Consider the following 17,636-nt stretch of genomic DNA (forward strand, 5'->3'; position numbering starts at 1 on the left):
ACTCAATAGCAAAATGTAAGTAACCTGATTAAAATGGGCAAAGGAACTAAAAAGAGATTTCTCCAGAAAAGACATACAAATGGCCAACAGGTATATGAAAAAGTGCTTAACATCAGCAATCATCAGGGAGATGCAAATCAAAATTACAGTGAGGTATCACCTCACCCCAGTGAGGATGAATGTTATCAAAAACAAACCAAAAAAAACAAAAGATAACAAGTGTTGGCAAGGGTGTGGGGAAAAGGGAGCCCAAGTGCACTATCAGTAGGAATGCAAACTGGTGGAGCCGCTATGGAAAACAGTGTGGAGGTTCCTCAAAAAATTAAAAATAGAGGGGTGTGTGGGTGGTGTAGTCGGTTAAACATCCGACTTGGTTTTGGCTCAGGTTGTGATCTCAGGGTCATGAGATGGAACCCCACATCGGCTCCACGCTCAGTGCAGAGTCAGCTTTAGTTTCTCTCTCCCTCTCCCTCTGCTCCTCCCCACCCTCTCTCAAATAAATAAATAAATATTAAAAAAAAAAAAAAACAGATGGGGCCCTGGGTGGCTCAGTCGGTTAAGCATCTGACTCCTGATTTTGGCTCAAGTCATCTCACAGTTGTGGGATCAAGCCCTGTGTGGGGCTCTGTGCTCAGCATGGAGTCTGCTCGAAATTCTCTCTCCCTCTCCCTCTCTCTCTGCCCCTCTCCCTGCTCGTGTGCTCTCTCTCTCTCTCTCTCCCTCTCTCTCAAAATAAATAAATAAAATCTAAAAAATAGTAATAAAAATAAAAAAATAAAATAAAAAATAGAATTACCATATGATCCAACAATCTCACTTCCAAGCACATATCCAAAGGAAATAATACCACTATATCAAAGAGATATCTGCGGTCCCATGTTCACTGCAGCATTATTTACAGTTGCCAAGACATGGAAACAACTTAAATGTTTGTTGATGTATAAATGGATATACATGCAATGGAATATTATTCAGCCTAAAAAAAAGATGGAAATCCTGCCATTTGCAACATGGATGAACCTGGAGGGCATTATGCTAAGTGAAATAAGCTAGACACAGAAGGGCAAATACTATGTGACACCACTTATACAAGGAATCTGAAATTGTCAGAGTCATAGAAGCAGAAAGTAGAACTCTGATTGCCAAGACTAAGGGGAGGGGGTACATTTCCCCTCCTCCCAGTCAAAAAGTCAAAAAATACAATGTTTCAGTTATACAGAATCTACTGTACAGCAAGATGCCTATAGCTAACAATACTGTTTGTAAACTTAAAATTAGCTATGAGAGATCTTATGTTGTGTTCTTATCACAAAATAATAACAATAATAATTAAAGAAGTCAGGAGGAAACTTTTGGAGGTGATGGATATGTTTATGGCATAGATTATGATGATGGTCCCATGGGTGTATACTTACTTCAAAATTCGTCAAGTTGTATATTTTAATTATGTTCAGTGTTTTGTATATCATTCATACCTCAATAAGCTGGTTTAAGAAAAAAACTAAAGTCTATCTTAAATTATAAATTAATTAATTAATATTAATTAATTATAGAAATATACATTAATTTAATACTTTTCTGGGAAATATTCAGTATAATCTAAATGAAATATACTGACACAAACAAAATTGTGTATTTCCTTACTGATGTGGCTGAAGATAATAATTTAATTTAGAATCAGCATCCTGAAGACAACTTAAATAAGGTTGGTTCTAGAAACCTTGCTGCTAATTTTCCAAAAAGGACAAATAACACTTAAATCCCTAAGTATATTAAGTATTTCCAAAACCCACAGATGGTATTCTTTCAAAATAACATAAGCCAGGTTCCAGGTTAATGTTAGGTGTATAGATTTTATATTTATTGCATAAAGGAACTATGTCCATATCTTATAATTATTTTATCCAGTACCATGACTAGCACAGTAAACACTTACAGACTAGACTGGAGACATAACCACAAAAGATTACAGGTTATCAAAGGTTTAAGAACATTTCAAAACCGAGGTGCATGATATAAAGTATATGTACTATAGATATAGGAGGTCCCCAAAAGGAGGGGGTGGGAAACTAAACATTCCTGAGTGAACAAAGAAAGAGTAAAGGATGTGATGTGATTAAGCTTTGGAATGTAGATAAACAAAGGAGATGGCAGAGAATATTCTTGATCTAAGGGGGACAATGTGTGGAGGATACGGATGATTAAAGTATATTCAGGGGCACCCGGGTGGCTCAGTCAGTTAAGCATCCAACTCTTGATTTTAGCTCAGGTCATGATCTGAGGGTTGTAAGATCAAGCCCTGGTCAGGCTCTGCAGTGGGCGTGGAGTCTGCTTAAGATTCTCTCTCTCCCTCTCCCTCTGCCCCTCCCCACTGCATGCTCTCTCTCTCTCTCTCTCAAAAAAAAAAAAAAAAGGCAGGTTCAGAACACAAAAGTGGTATATCTGGGGGAAAAAAAGAGGGAAGGCTTGTGTTTGGTTAGAGAAGACTGGAAGTAAGTCACAGCTGTACTATAGAAGGAAGATGAATTTTGACAGACTGACTCATTCTTCAACACTGCAACCATCAGACATTGGTAGCTGCCAAGACTGTGAATGAAAGGCAGGTAGTCCTTGACCTCATGGACTTTTTAGTCGAGCAGGACAAATGAGCATTAATCAAATACACACACAACTAAGTATATAAACTGCAAACTGTGGTTAGTCCTAGGAAGGAAGAGCACAGAGTCCTAGGAAGAGCTAACACGGGAACAGGCTCCGTGGGGAGAAAGGGAAACGGGATGGCTCCCCTGAGGAGCATCATCCAAACAATGGAGGAGGGTGCCAGTCGGATGGAGGAAGAGGGCGTCGCATGGGAAGAAAAAACAGCCTGTTCAAGGATCAGGAATAACAGAGCAGGGGGAAAAAAGCAACCTGAGGCGAAGCTAGGGAGGTGGGCAGGGCCACTCTTCCCATCCTAGAAGGCCAGGCTAGAGACCATGGCCTTCTTCCCAGGAGCAAGGGGAGGTCATAGAAGGTTCTAAGTAGAAAGCAGTGTGGTTGGGTTTGTGTTTTCATCATTCTTGTTTCGGCAATGTGAGATGGATGGCAGACAGCTGAATCAGGAGGAGAGGTCATCAGAAAGCTATTTGGGTTTTCCAGGTGAGCAACAATGACAGCTTGGCCTAGGATGTCTGTCTATGAGAGGGAAAGAACTGGAGACAGTCCCCCAATATTTAAAAGATAGGGTCAACGAGACTTGGAGATCGAGCAGACTTGAGAGCTGAAGGAGGCCCAAATGTTCCAGACAAAGCTCTCTGTGCAGTTCAAAGGATGATGGCAGGACTTCCTGGGAGAAGGACCAGAGGAGAGGAAGGTCAGTATCAGCCACTTGGAGTAGCAGTCTGTGAAACCCCCATGAGAATGTATCAAACAAGCAGCCAGCTGAGTGCACAGATTTCAAGCCAAAGGACAGGCTAAACTGGAAAGAGAAGCTGATGGAGCCTATCACCCAGGAGGCTGAGGATGAGCTTGCCTGGGAAGAAGACTGGAGTGAAGAAAGAAGTCCACCTTACCCTGCCCTATGCCTGGCTCCAGAAATAGCATGGAGCTCAAAAAATACGTTCTCAATAAACAAACAGGGAGATGCAACCATGAAAGTCAGGACACTTGCTAGGAAACAAGGACAAAGAAATGAAAGTTCCCCTGACCTCCATGTCATCCTGGCTTGGGATGATACAATGAGATTTAAAAGAAAGGGGCGGATTTGTGAGAAATTAACAAAGGAAAGATCAATAAGACCTTTGTCTTGTAATAGAAGAGATGACTGAAATAGAGACCTCGCAGGGCTCTGTATTTAAATTAAATCATCTTAATTATGGTATATTACAATGTTTGTCACCTGAAATTGTTATTTTATTGTTCATCATAATGCCTTACATGATACTCCACAAAGTCCTTCCACACTAATTATCATATTTCATAGTTAACTTTAATATAGCTCTGAAGTTCTGTCATATTGTGCTCTGCATTTATATCCTACTTCAAGGAATTTTGAAGTTTTACCCTTAGTTGTATTCACATTTTAATAGGACTTAAAACTGTAAAACATTGGCCTTTTCTCAAACTTTATAAGACAAAAGAGAAACTGTACATGTGTATTTCAAATACGTTTAAATATTCTGTGTTTAAAAGCCACAGATTGGAAGACCATTATTGTCAACAGCACTATGTAGAGAACAGAATGTCTCTGGTAGATAAGAATAAATACATATACATAATAAATGTGGGTTCTGGCCCCAGTACTGATCCTAATGGCTTCTTACATCTCTGACAATTCCCTCAGTTTCACTATCCCCAATGTCTCCATCTATAAAGGTCAGGAGATGGGCTAATCGGTTGTTCTCATGGTGGGTTCCACAGGACTGGAGAGCCAGATGTGGACATGGCACAGATGTGGGATGAGAGGACAGGCTCTAGAACACCCCCTCACCTCCACTTTTCGCTGTTTTATTTATTAGGACCACCTGCAAGGTTTTACTGAGAAATGGGACTCTTCTTAATTATTAAAATATAATCAGACAAAAAGTTTGAAAACCACTGCCATGAATCCAGGCACTCCCTGAGGGTCTGGTCAGGGGTGACACCTAAACATCCCTACCATCTAAAATACCCACAAGTAATTTCTCACCAAAAGCTGAAAAACCATAAACTAAATGATCTCTAACGTCTCCTCTACCACGTCCATGATCAATTTCATTTAGAGCGAGAGAGACATTCATGTTCCGCAGGACGGATGATCATGGACAGAACTGGAAGCAGCCAAGGACCCAAGTCACAGAACACTCTAACATCCGTCTCCAAGGACAGGAGCCAGCAGAGCATTGCCGGGTAAGGTCTTCTTCTTTGATGTCCAGCACTGTAGCCACAAGAACAGAACGTCCAAGAGACGTTCAGCTTTAACTACTCTGAGGTTGAACACAAATACTACCAAAGTAGTTAAAACCTCCGTGCCTTCCTGGGACATCTTGGAAGACGTCTGGGTATCCAACTGAGACAAAGCCTTCCAGTATCCCTGAAAAGACTAGAGTTACTGGAAATTAACCCAAGGGAGTACAAGATTGAAGATGAGTGTCTGATAACCACACTCTGGGGAAAATTAGCTACCTAATTTTTGCACCTTTGGTGAAAGAGCAGCATCTTGCAAAAATCCTCAAATATTAGACAAAGTGACTTCAGGCTCAATCCAGGACAGAGACAGCAAAGAGCACAGAATGTAAACACACACACACACACACACACACACACTGTTAACCAAAAACTGTGACCAAAGTTTCCACCACACTAACCAGCAACTAAGGCATCCTTAGGCCATCGGCTGAACCAGTCAATAGTACATCCTGAAATAAGGGCAGGGAATTTCAACGCTCGATTTCGAAATTTCTCCCCAACAGGTGAAAAGCAGAGGACAATGTGAAGGTTCTGTCGGACCCGACTCATGAAGTAGTCATGCAGGTTCTCATTGGTAGGAGGGCGCCTGGGGTATTCTTTCTTCATGACAGATAGGAGATCACTATTAATTTCATCAATTTCATCACAAGCAAATAGGTTGGAGACCTTCAAAAGAAGAGCAGACACTCAAATTCAGTACAGACACGTGAAAAGAGATCAAAATACATAGCTCAATACATATGATATCTTTCCTCCATTTGTGTTCTTAAACTCACCTTTAGAAAATTAACCAAAGTCTTCATGACACAAACAAATGGAAAGATATTCCACACTCATAGGTTAAAAGATTTAATATTGTTAAAATGTCCATCCTTCCCAAAGTGGTGTAGAGATTCAATGCAATCCCTACCCAGATACCAACAGTATTCTTCACAGAACTAGAACAAACAATCCTAAAATGTGTATGGAACCACAAAAGACCCCAAATAACCAAGGCAATCTTGAAAAAGAAGAACAAACCTGTACATATCACAACCCCGTATTTCAAGATATACTACAGAGCTATAATAAACAAAACAGTATGGTACTGACACAAAAACAGACCTACAGATCAATGGAACAGAAGAGAAAGCACAGAAGTAAACCCACACTTACATGTTCAAATAATCTATGACAAAGGAATTGAGAGCATATAATAGGGAAAAGACCAACTCTTCAATAAATGGTGCTGGGAAAACTGGACAGCTACACGCAAAAGAATGAAAATGGACACTCTCTCATTCCATACACAAAAATAAACTAAATAAAGGGCGCCTGGGTGGCTCAGTTGGTTAAGCGACTGCCTTCGGCTCAGGTCATGATCCTGGAGTCCCGGGATCGAGTCCCGCATCGGGCTCCTTGCTCAGCGAGGAGTCTGCTTCTCCCTCTGACCCTCCCCACCTCATGCTTTCTCTCTCTCTCAAATAAATAAATAAAATCTTAAAAATAAATAAATAAATAAACTAAATATGGATTAAAGACCTAAATGTAAGACCTGAAACCATAAAACTCCTAGAAGAAACACAGGCAGTAATTTCTCTGACATCAGCCGTAGAAACATTTTTTCTAGGTGTGTCTTCTCAGGCAAGGGAGACAAAAGCAAAAATAAACTATTGGGACTACAACAAAATAACAAGCTTTTGCACACCCTTTTTTAAAAAAATTAACCAAAGTCCTCAAGATAAGATACCCCATATTTTAAATACACAAATGATTCTATTATTAACTGCAAAGTCATAGCTCTTTAAAGGGGTAAATGGACATATCAAAAATCCAATCAGCTGTTTTATTCTCTAAAACCCAATAGAAAAAGCAATTCTTCCTACTGATTTCCTAATCCCCAATAACAGCACTCACTCAAAAACTCTAATGGAAGGAAAGAGCTCTAAAGTTGGAGGGAATCTGAAGAGTCAAAATGCATGAAGATAAATGAGCTCCTACCTCACCCGATGATAAAACATTGTTCATATATTCCAAAAATGACTCATCCTTAATCTCCTTGTCTGTAAAGATAAAAGTGATTCCTTTGCCTTGCTGCCCCGCCGTTCTATAAAGAATCTTCAAGTCTTCCACCAGATTTGATGTGTTGTAGGATCTAAAGCGATATTGTCATTGTGTCATTAGCTAAACTATTCTGATGGGAAGGAAAGATCCTTATAACAATGCTTTATGCCATTTGGTTAATCAAAAGAAATACTGATGTTGTTTCATCAGATAAGAATTTTATTGTAGGGCGCCTGGGTGGCTCAAACGTTAAGCATCTGCCTTTGACTCAGGTCATGGTCCCAGGATCCTGGGATCGAGCCCCGCATGGGGCTCCCTGCTCAGTGGGGAGTCTGCTTCTCCCTCTCCCACTCCCCCTGCTTGTGTTTCCTCTCTTGCTGTCTCTCTCTGTCAAATAAATGAATAAAATCTTTAAAAAAAAAAAAATTTTATTGTATGTGAATGTTACTGGTTCATTATATTTCCTTGTAAAGATGAAACTGATTTTTAAAAAATTTCTTTCATTTTCTAATAGCTATTCCTTTGAGAATAATAGAGGCACATCTTGGTAAAATTTTGAGTACTTCACCACTCATGAAAGTTAAGAGCTATTTTTTCCATTGAGGCATAACTGACATATAACATTATCTTAGTTTCAGGTACACAACATATTTCCATACTTGTATATATTGCAAAATGATCACCATAATAAGTCTAGTTAACATCAAGTCAAGTAACATTATATTTACCTGCAAATATGAAACTGGTTTTTAAACTCCGTATTTCATTAACTATTATAATTAATTTTTTACACACAAAATAAAAATCTAGAGTGAAAAGTCAACCTGAAACCAAAATATCATTTTTACCACAACTAAATGTCATCTAAATGGGTATGCTTCATTTTGAAAATATTTGGTGGTAAGGCTAATACAAAAGTCAAATTGGAATGTTTATTACGCACCCATCAGTAATTGGTATTTTTTTTTAAGATTTTTTTTTTATTTGTCAGAGCATGAGCACAAGCAGGGAGAGCGGCAGGCAGAAGCAGGCACCCTGCTAAGCAGGGAGCCCAATGCAGGACTCGATCTCAGGACCTGGGATTATGACCTGAGCTGAAGGCAGACACTTTATGACTGAGCCACCCAGGCGTCCCTGCAATTGGTATTTTAGAAGATACCTCATAAATTAATCGAAATTAAATCATTTCAAGCTTTAATTATATAGGCTGAGGAAAATGCCCTAATTCAAATGATGCCCTCTTGGGACGCCTGCATGGCTCAGTCAGAAGTGCATATGACTCCAGATTTCAGGGTTTTAAGTTCGAGCCCCACATTGGGTATAGAGGTTACTTAAAAATAAAATTTTTTTAAAAAGTAAAATAAAATAAAATGAAATGAAATCTTTTAAAAAAAATGGTGCCCTCTCATCCCCCAACACAATTATTTCATTGCATCTTTGGGTCCCCTGTAAAAGAGTCTTCTGAGCAATCAGTCTCCTGTAATAGAACAGCTGAAAACATGAAATATCCCACTCTAAATCTTCTTTCACTGACAAAAGCAATCCTTTAGTGGAAATCAGCCTGCAGTCATGAAATATTAGAGATCTCCCAAAACAGAGTAGCCCAATACCTCCAAAAGTAAAAATAAAGATATTCCAATCCTGGAGATTCAGATTTACTAAATTATCATTTGAATTTTATGTTATTAAATAAACTCAGAGTTCAGACCACAAGAGCAAATGGCCTTCTGATTTTTTTTAAAGCTACTATTTAACTCTATGTTCTGTGCTTTTTGATCATCTAAAACCTAAATCCTAGAACCAGAAATCCCACCACGATACATCAATATTTTAAGAAAATGTCTGCAGAAGTGCAATCTGAGAGATTAGAAAAGAATTTCAAACACGCAGTCCTCCACTGGAGAGAGAAAGAGAGAGAAAGCTTCTCCTGACTTGGGAAAACTTTCAGCCCAGTCCCCTGGATCAAGGGCCCACTGCCTCAAATAATGGCCTGAGCCCTCTAACACATGGCTGTGCTTCCCAAATGTGAGGCTCTTGCTTGCTGAATCTTGGCCACATAGCTATGCAGAGGCTGGGGCAGTAAGATGGTCTCTTGAAGGTGTGAGAAGGCAAAGGCTTTGGCCTTCCTTTTCATCATAATGGAGCATTCCCACTATGACATATGGAGGAACTAACTGATCACAGAGAGAGGAGCTGCAAGACATTTTTCCTGAGGCAGTATGGTAGAGTGAAAGTCAAGCCAGACCAGAAACCAGAAATACTGTGGTCAATTCCCAGGCAAATCTGGGATTTCAGACAAGTGATAGTCTCAGCTGTAAGATAGGCTAATATTATTATATGCCCTGCTAACTGATAAAGTTGCTTTGAAGACCAAACTAGCCTATGCATATAAAAGTGCTTTGAAAATTATAAGGCTTTATAGGGGCGCCTGGGTGGCTCAGTCGGTTAAGCGTCTGCCTTCGGCTCAGGTCATGATCCCAGAGTCGGGATCGAGCCCTGCATCGGGCTCCCTGCTCGGCGGGAAGCCTGCTTCTCCCTCTCCCACTCCCCCTGCTTGTGTTCCCTCTCTCACTGTGTCTCTCTGTCAAATAAATAAATAAAATCTTTAAAAAAAAAAAAAAGAAAAGAAAATTATAAGGCTTTATAAAAATATTAGGAACAAAAATCTCAGAGTCCAGTCTCTTTCCTGTATAAGTTATCTTTTACCTAACTCTACTGCTATCCACAAACTAGAAGAATTATACACAAGGTAATTATTTCTCTCTGTCCTAGTACTTGAAAAACAAACAGCAACCTTTTGGATTTACTCTCCAAGCAAAAGCCTATAATTCGGACCAAATGAAAAGCCTGACAACAACTCGAATACCTGGATCTTAAACCCAGATTTAATAATTTTCAATCGCTGTCCTAGCAGGTATCTATGGGCCTCCATCAGGAAGAGATGGAGGGATGCTTTGCCCAACTGGGCCAAGCCAAAGCTCTAGAGCATGGCCAACAGGCAAGACTTCCTTCTCCCACACCTACAAGTTAACCTCTAATAATTCTCAGCCCAACTAAAGTTCCCAAATTGGCCTCTTACCTCTCATCTTGGTTAATCCTGAAATTCTATTCAGCCCCTCTGAATCACCCCTGCGTATCTCTCCATGCTGACTCTTCACTTCCTAGTTCCACCCTCACTACACATATATGACCAAGGATGACCCTCCCGGGGTTCTCTACCTTGATGAGTGTATGCTTCAGGCGGCCAGCTTCCCAAGCCAGAACTAGGATGGACCAAGTCCAAAAGTTCAACTTTCCAGTGATCCTGAGTCTATCCTTTTTTCTCCATTCTCACTGCTCCCACTCCTGACCCATCATCTCTTGCCTAGATCCCTGAGACAGCCTTATAACTGTTTCCGTTGAGCTCCTTCCATCCGTTTTCTGTACATACAAACCCACAGGCCCTCCCTAGCAGTAATTCATTAATGGTCTCCTGTTGCTTTAGGATAAAGTCCAAATTCCTTATCATACCTTCAAAGACCTCCATTTCTATTCCTTTCCCACTTGCTATCTCACGCTGCACCACCCGCCATATTGAACTTCTTCCAGGCCTCAATGAGACTTCACAGGTACTGACCCTTTTGCCTGGAACACTCTTCACCTCACCTCTTTTCTGAGATAATTCCTATTTGTACTCAGGTCTCAGTTTAAACATCTTTTCCTCCAGGAAGCCTTTTCTGACCATCCCCCAGACTAGGTTAGGAGTCCCTCCCTCATGTTACAACAGGAGCTGGTTGGTCTTCATTTATTTTCTTCCAGCAAACAGCACCTACATATGACACCTTCCTGAATGAATTGCTCCACTGTCTGACCCCCTTGACTATTAGAAGCTCTGTGATGACACAAGCCAGGTTTACCTTGCTCAGCATGAACTCCCCAGCACCTAGCCAGTGCCTGACACATAGCCAGTGTTCCATAAATATTTCTAAATGTATGAGTTAATCAATATAAAGTTTTCATCTACTTTACTAGTTCATTAACATTCTTGAAATCTGAACTAACATGTAGTAGGGATAAATTTCTTCTGAAATACACCAAGAGGAATACATAGAATACACATGGCATGCATAACATAAAAACAGGGAGGCAGCTATTCACTATTATAAGAGGCTGAAATACTTCAAAAGCAAATTATTAATGTGAAAACTTCCTGATCTATAATAAAGGTTGAAAGGGGACGATGATAAGTCTACATTTAGGAAGGAAATGATTGATTCCTTATGTATAATATAAATGCATTAAGTTCAAGTGGCCTCTGAAAACCTGCTATCAAAATCCACTTCAGGTTAATTAAAGCGAAAGCGTGTTACCTTGTCAGAGTGATCTGGAAGGAAGAATAGCCAGCAATGAACGAAGCCAACCTTGTCAGGCTCTGTTTTCCTGATCCCCCCACTCCAACCAGGAGGGCATTTCCCCGGGGTGTGCCAATGACACGTGAGATCTAGAATATGGAAGAGAAAAGGCACATATCATTGTCCAATGTGAAAATATTCCATTTTTTCCTATTTATGCACTGTAAGCATTTGGGAAGACGTAAGTGTCTCAGGATCAGCATGGAGAGATACACTGGCTGGACGAAGGAGGGTATTTCTGAAAGAGAATGATGTTTGAAGAGGGTGTGTGTTGGGGGGTGCTTTGGGGAAAATTGAAGAGACCAGTACCGAAATGTCAACCCAAACTACCCCTATGGCCTGCTCTGGGTTTTAAAGGAGAGAAATAAAGGGGATGCGGAGGTTTCCTTTCAGTCTCCCAACCTAATGCAGTGGGACAGGAAAGAGACTGAAATTTCAAGACAATGTGTATCCTTGGAATACAGAACACACAGTTGATTAGAATATCCTCTACATTTGAAAAATGACAGAGAGTTTAAATCGAAGAGAAGGAAATTCCCAAAATGTGGTACAGGTGATGGAATTTTTAAAAAGAAGAGGAGGAGGAAGAGGAGCAGAAGGAAGAAAACAAACATAAACACCCTCCTATTATTTGGCACAGTCAGTGAGACCTAAGGAATCGACCAAGAAGTAAATATGGGTGGGCCAGTCAGTAGTCCCAGACTAATTCAAGTCCCCCTTGTGGTAGAAGTCCATGTTTCTTTAGCTTTATTGTTATTGATGAACTGCTTCTACCACCTGGCTTCCAACACCCACCTAGAGGGGATTCAGTGTAGGATTCTCCTTGATGCTTTCTTCTCCATACTCCATGGAGTATGGTAACTCTTTCTCTTTCCCTCCTAATGGCAGTTTGAGCCTGGGGAATTACTGTGATACCCACTTTTCTATAGAATAATAACAGAGAGTGAGACAGGGCTGAGAAGGATCACTTCTCTGCAGCTGGTGGAAGCCTCCTGGGGTGACCTGGGCTCTTATCCTGCCAGTGTATTGCTAAACATCCTTTCTCAGGATTACCTCATCTGGCAGGGGCAATACTTACCCTGTTGGGACTACTCTTGTTTTCTTCTTATTGAGGTATAATAAAGTGTTGGGACTACTCTTGTCTTTTAGATTATTCCCCCCAATTTAGTGTGAGCCTGGGAAATGAAGACCATTTTCTTGTCTCTGCTGTGGATCTGAGAGCCCTCAGAATAGGTGAGGGACACACCCATCTTTCCAGGCCCCTACTCACCCTGCCCACGATTCTCTCCAAAGTTGTTGTAGGCAGGGAAGGAATGGTACTGGCAAGAATGATTTGCCAATGTCTATTCATATTATTTCCCTGATATTCCTTCAAGAGGCACAGATATGGCAGGTAAGGAGCTACCGAAAACCACACTAGAATCTTCGGTGTCTTTCCTTGGTTAACATTTTTCAAAATACACAGTTTTTGTCATAACCATTTCCTTTCATTGGTGTTGGTGAATATATTAAGGGTTTAAATAATTGTTGTTAATTAATTAGGTTCACCAACATCTTTTCCTGAAACTAGGCCTAGGTCTTATATTAAAATTTTCCGTTCCTAGTTTCTAGCACATGGTAAACAAACCATATACTACAAATGAACATAGACGTGAACAAGCAAGCAGAAGGGTTTAAAAGAGACTCAAAAACTCATAGTCTAATTACAAATAGAAATTAAATGAGAAAACACAATCAAGTAATACCTTTAAATGGGACTTTTTTGTCTTACTCTACACAGATTGTGAGATAGAAATATTCATTTTTCAATCCCTTTAGCAAATATTTTAAAAATTAATAATGCCCATCCTGCCCCACAGGTGCTCACATGCTAGCAGAGGAGAGAGACCTATTAACAGAAATGTGGGGATACACATTCCATGGCGAATGCAGAAACAGGTAAGAATGGTAGTGAAGGAAACAGTGCTGCTGGGTAGAGGCAAGTCTTAGTTGTGGAGCTGGAGTGTGATCTGGATCTTGAAAGATAACTAAAGTCTCTCATACAAAGAAGGGGACATGCCAGTCAGGAGCAGAGCTACATTTTAAGAAGAGGAAATGAGGGGTGCCTGGGTGGCTCAGTCGTTAAGTGTCTGCCTTCGGCTCAGGTCATGATCCCAGAGTCCTGGGATCGAACCCCGCATCAGGCTCTCTGCTAGACGGGAAGCCTGCTTCTCCCTCTCCCACTCCCCCTGCTTGTGTTCCCTCTCTCGCTGTGTCTCTCTCTGTCAAATAAATAAATGAAATCTTTAAAAAAAAAAAAAAAAGAGGAAATGAGATGCAGGAAGTCTCGGAGTCAACAAAAGGCCTGAGGTATCCCTATAGAGGGGTAACTTCAGTACTAGGTACAGAAATATCAGGAGATGAGGCAGCAAAGGGTAATTTTGGGCCACACTGGGCCCTGGGTTAAATTCCAAACCTATTTATCAAGTATCTCAAGTGTGCCTATTCTCCATCCTGTGAATACGGAGGTGAATAAATTGGATGCCCACGCTCACAGAGCTTATTGCCCAGAAGGGAAAACAAACACACACATTAATAAATTCCACATGAGGCAACATTTGCTGGGAAGGCATAGGGGTGAAGTGCTCTGGAAGCAGGGTATGTTTCATCGTGGGTAGCTGATTTGTCTGGATTACATGCTAAGCAGAGCACAAGCCACAGGCTAGAGTGTTATGCAGGGGTTAGACCATGAGAAATCATACACACCATGGTCTGATTCTTTACCAAAGAGGCAAAAGAACTATCACAGAGATACTCTCTGTGTTTTGAAAGAAAATCTTTATCTTAATGAAGAAGGGAATCAAGAAATACGTCTGGTCTCATATCACAACTTGTTTTGCTGCAGTTTTCATCTTAATTTCATCTTAATTCTGTCTCTTGACTTTTATCATGTCTTATGACTAAGTCACACATTTCAAGGTTCACATCCACACAACACAGTTTGGATGTACTGTCCCCAGGAAGCAAGAGAGTAGAAGAGAAGGTCTGCCTAGGATATCTTATATCCTAGCTTATATCTTATATCTTAGCTCAAAAACTCCAGTCACGAATTCTTCAGCCAATTCCAAAGCAGACACAAGAGGCTGAGAGGGAAATTGAGGGAAAATAGTCAAAGACCCTATGCTAAGTCACACGAGCCTCAAATGTCAAGTCCCCACATTGTGAAGAAATGGTCATCGTTCATCGTCTGTGCATGAAACATAGAAATGAGAGAGTTCTAGAAAACTAGCTCAAACATAAGACCTACACAAATAGTCTCATCTTCAATCTGAGCCCTAGGAAATCCTAGGCATATCAGATTTTGTCTCCAAAAGACATTAGTTATAAAGTTGCCTTTGGTATTATTTATTTTCTTTCATTCTTCTTCTTTTTAATCAGTAAGTATGACAGAATTGCTGTCATTATTTATATTTGGAAGGACATTTTTGCTCACAATTCAGTACAGATGTCTCAGACTCTGAGAATTCAGAATGTCCAAGCTATATGCCCTCAGGTGGGGGACACTCAACCTAAAATGGCCACTCTGTCTTCCTCCTCCTCCCTGACATACTCCAGCCTTCCCCACCCTCTTCTACTTTCAAAGGGAGGGTCAACTAGATGAACTCTAGATTCAGTAATTATCAGAGGTGACAATTTATAATTATGAGATTTTTCCTTATGGTTTAACCTAAGTAATGGAATACAGCCTCGAGCTATCCTCTTTCTAACTAAAAGGATGTAGTCTGAAAAAGTAACTGACATCAACAGAGTGAGAATATCAACAACATATTTAAAATGGCATTATCTTCCACCACAGAGAAATTAGATCACATAAGTTATCGAATAAATAATATATTTTACTTCCAACCTTTGAGAGTCAACTCTCCTATGAATAGATACTGGAATGACGCCTGTGACAAAGTAGAAAGGAAAATGTACTTTCCTGGTGGATTTAATTCTAAGAGAATTTTCATCCAGCTCAAAATTGTTTATGCATTCTTTTTTAATTATCATTTCTAACTGTGGTGAAATATATATAACATAAAATTTACCGTCTTAACTATTAAGCACATAGTTCAATGGCATTAAGTACATTTATATTTTTGTGCGACCAACAACTATCTCCAAAACTCTTTTCATCTTGCAAAAATGAAACTCTGTACCATTAAACACTCTGCATTCTCCCTACCCCCAAGCCCCTGGCAATCACTATTCTACTTGCTGTCTCTATGATTTTGACTATACTAAGTACCTCCAATAAGTGGAATCATAACAGTATTTATCCTTTTGTGACTGGTTTCTTTCACTGAGCATAGTGTCTTCAAAGTTTATGCACTATTTTTTACTGCTCTCTTTTGCATAATGCAAAAAAATAAGCAGACTTTTTGACTGTGCTTTGAACTCAGATGTCAACCACATTCATTCTATGTGGTGAAAACACTGAGCTGGAAGCCATATAGCAACACTGAATAAAATTATATCACACATTTGAAGTATCCATGCTCTGATATTTCAGCTGATTTTCAGCCTATAGGTGTGACATGTTGCATTCAGTTTAGAAATTAAATTGGAATATGGCATTGAGTTTATTTTCAAACTGAATATTCTTCCAGGAGATGAAAACGAAAGAGGAGGGAAAAAATTCTAGTGTGAAGCCAAGCGTCCATCACTCTGGGGAGGTGTCACAGGGTATGGCCACTGACCTTGACTAAGTGAACCATGGAGTCCTCGAAGAACACCAAATCCATGCCAGTGCCACGGATGCTCTCATTATACAGCTGCAGGAACATATTCAAGCGCTCCTTTAGGTGATCGAAAGATTCAATTGGCTCATAAATTTTGGGCATTTCAGCATCAGCCTCCTCAGGTGTTTCACCTGGTATTAGGGAAAAAGAATTTGTTTTCTTCATATCACTGGGCTTTACTAGTTCCTTCAACCTAAATTAATACACTCATAGCTCGACAATTTCACACTCAATAATACCGATTTTCATCCAAATGCCATATTATATATTTTTAGAAAAGAAAAGAAAGCAATAGATCGGGGGAAAGATGGCAGAGGAGTAGGGGACCCTATTTCAACGGGTCCCCAGAATTGAGCTGGATATCTACCAGACCACTCTGAGCACCCACAAAACCAGCCTGAGATGTAAGAAGATCTGGATCTCTACAAACAGAATATTGCAGGTGGTTGGTTTTGAGGTACGAAGCAGGGAGCCGTGATTCCGTGGGCAGATATCTGAGGATAATCGGCAGCGGGAGGGTGCCTGGCCGTGGGGATCCCACACCGCCTGTGAGCGACAGCCTCGCACTCTGGGGATGGGGCACAGACTCGCAGACCAGTAGCGGCGGGGAAAGGACTCCAGGGCAGCACCTGGGGTGGAAACCCGGAGCGGCGGGGTCGCGCCTGCGAACTGCAGCCCCCAGGACGGAAACCCGGAGCGGCAGGGTCGCAAGCGCACAAACTGGGAGCAGCTGGCGGTTTTAGAAGCACAAAGGGCAGAGACGTGCCCCGACCTGGAGGCAGGACTGGGAGCGCTGCGGAGGGGCGCACAACCCAGGCCGCTGCAGTTTATAGCAGCACGGACAGAAACGGAGACAGTGTGGCCTGGAGAGCTCACTGAAGAACAGACTGAGGTCTCTCTGCTCTGAGGCAGAGAGTTGGAAATGGTCTCTTCTGCTCTGACTCGCGGAAGAGACGCGGAAAGCCACCAGGAAAAGCCACCAGAGAACAAAAGCCCCAAAAACTGATTCCCGCTGAGCCCATCCCCCATCAGAGGGGCGCAGGGCAACTCCGCCCAAACAGGGTTGCCTGAGTAACAGCGCGGCAGGTCCCTCCCGCTGAGTAACAGCATGGCAGGCTGGGAAAACAAGAGGCCAGCAACCCTAAGGTCCCAAGAAAACAAGTGCATCTTGCTTGCGTTTTGGTCAATAATTTGGACTCTATACATTCCCTCAAACACCCATCAACAGAATGACTAGGAGGAGGAGCTCCCAAAATAGAAAATACTCAGAGGTTATGACTTATGCTGCAGATTTACAAATGGATGCAGATATAACCAAGATGTCGGAGATGGAATTCAGGCTAGCAATTGTGAAGACAATGGCTAGAATGGAGAAATCAATTAATGGCAACATAGAGTCTCTAAGGGCAGAAATAAAAGGTGAATTGGCAGAACTTAAAAATGCTATCGATGAGATCCAATCCAATCTAGATAATCTAACAGCTAGGGTAACTGAGGCAGAAAAGCGAATAAG

General features: G+C 41.0%; 1 protein-coding gene across 5 annotated transcripts in view; it reads right to left on the minus strand.

Annotated features, from left to right (window-relative positions):
• Window positions 1-17,636, minus strand: part of DNAH5 (dynein axonemal heavy chain 5) — a 259,439-nt gene that overhangs the window by 66,577 nt on the left and 175,226 nt on the right. For all 5 annotated transcript variants that reach the window (XM_081825908.1, XM_081825907.1, XM_081825906.1 and 2 more), the window contains exons 52-55: window positions 16,082-16,254; window positions 11,319-11,449; window positions 6,907-7,060; window positions 5,325-5,592 (exon numbers count right to left, since the gene is read on the minus strand). In XM_081825908.1, the coding sequence (XP_081682034.1) occupies window positions 5,325-5,592; window positions 6,907-7,060; window positions 11,319-11,449; window positions 16,082-16,254 (726 nt within the window). The remainder of the gene's footprint in view (window positions 1-5,324; window positions 5,593-6,906; window positions 7,061-11,318; window positions 11,450-16,081; window positions 16,255-17,636) is intronic.

Source organism: Leptonychotes weddellii, chromosome 7 (genome assembly GCF_054177405.1).
Source record: "Leptonychotes weddellii isolate Sample4059 chromosome 7, ASM5417740v2, whole genome shotgun sequence".
NCBI classification, from domain to species: Eukaryota; Metazoa; Chordata; class Mammalia; order Carnivora; family Phocidae; genus Leptonychotes; species Leptonychotes weddellii.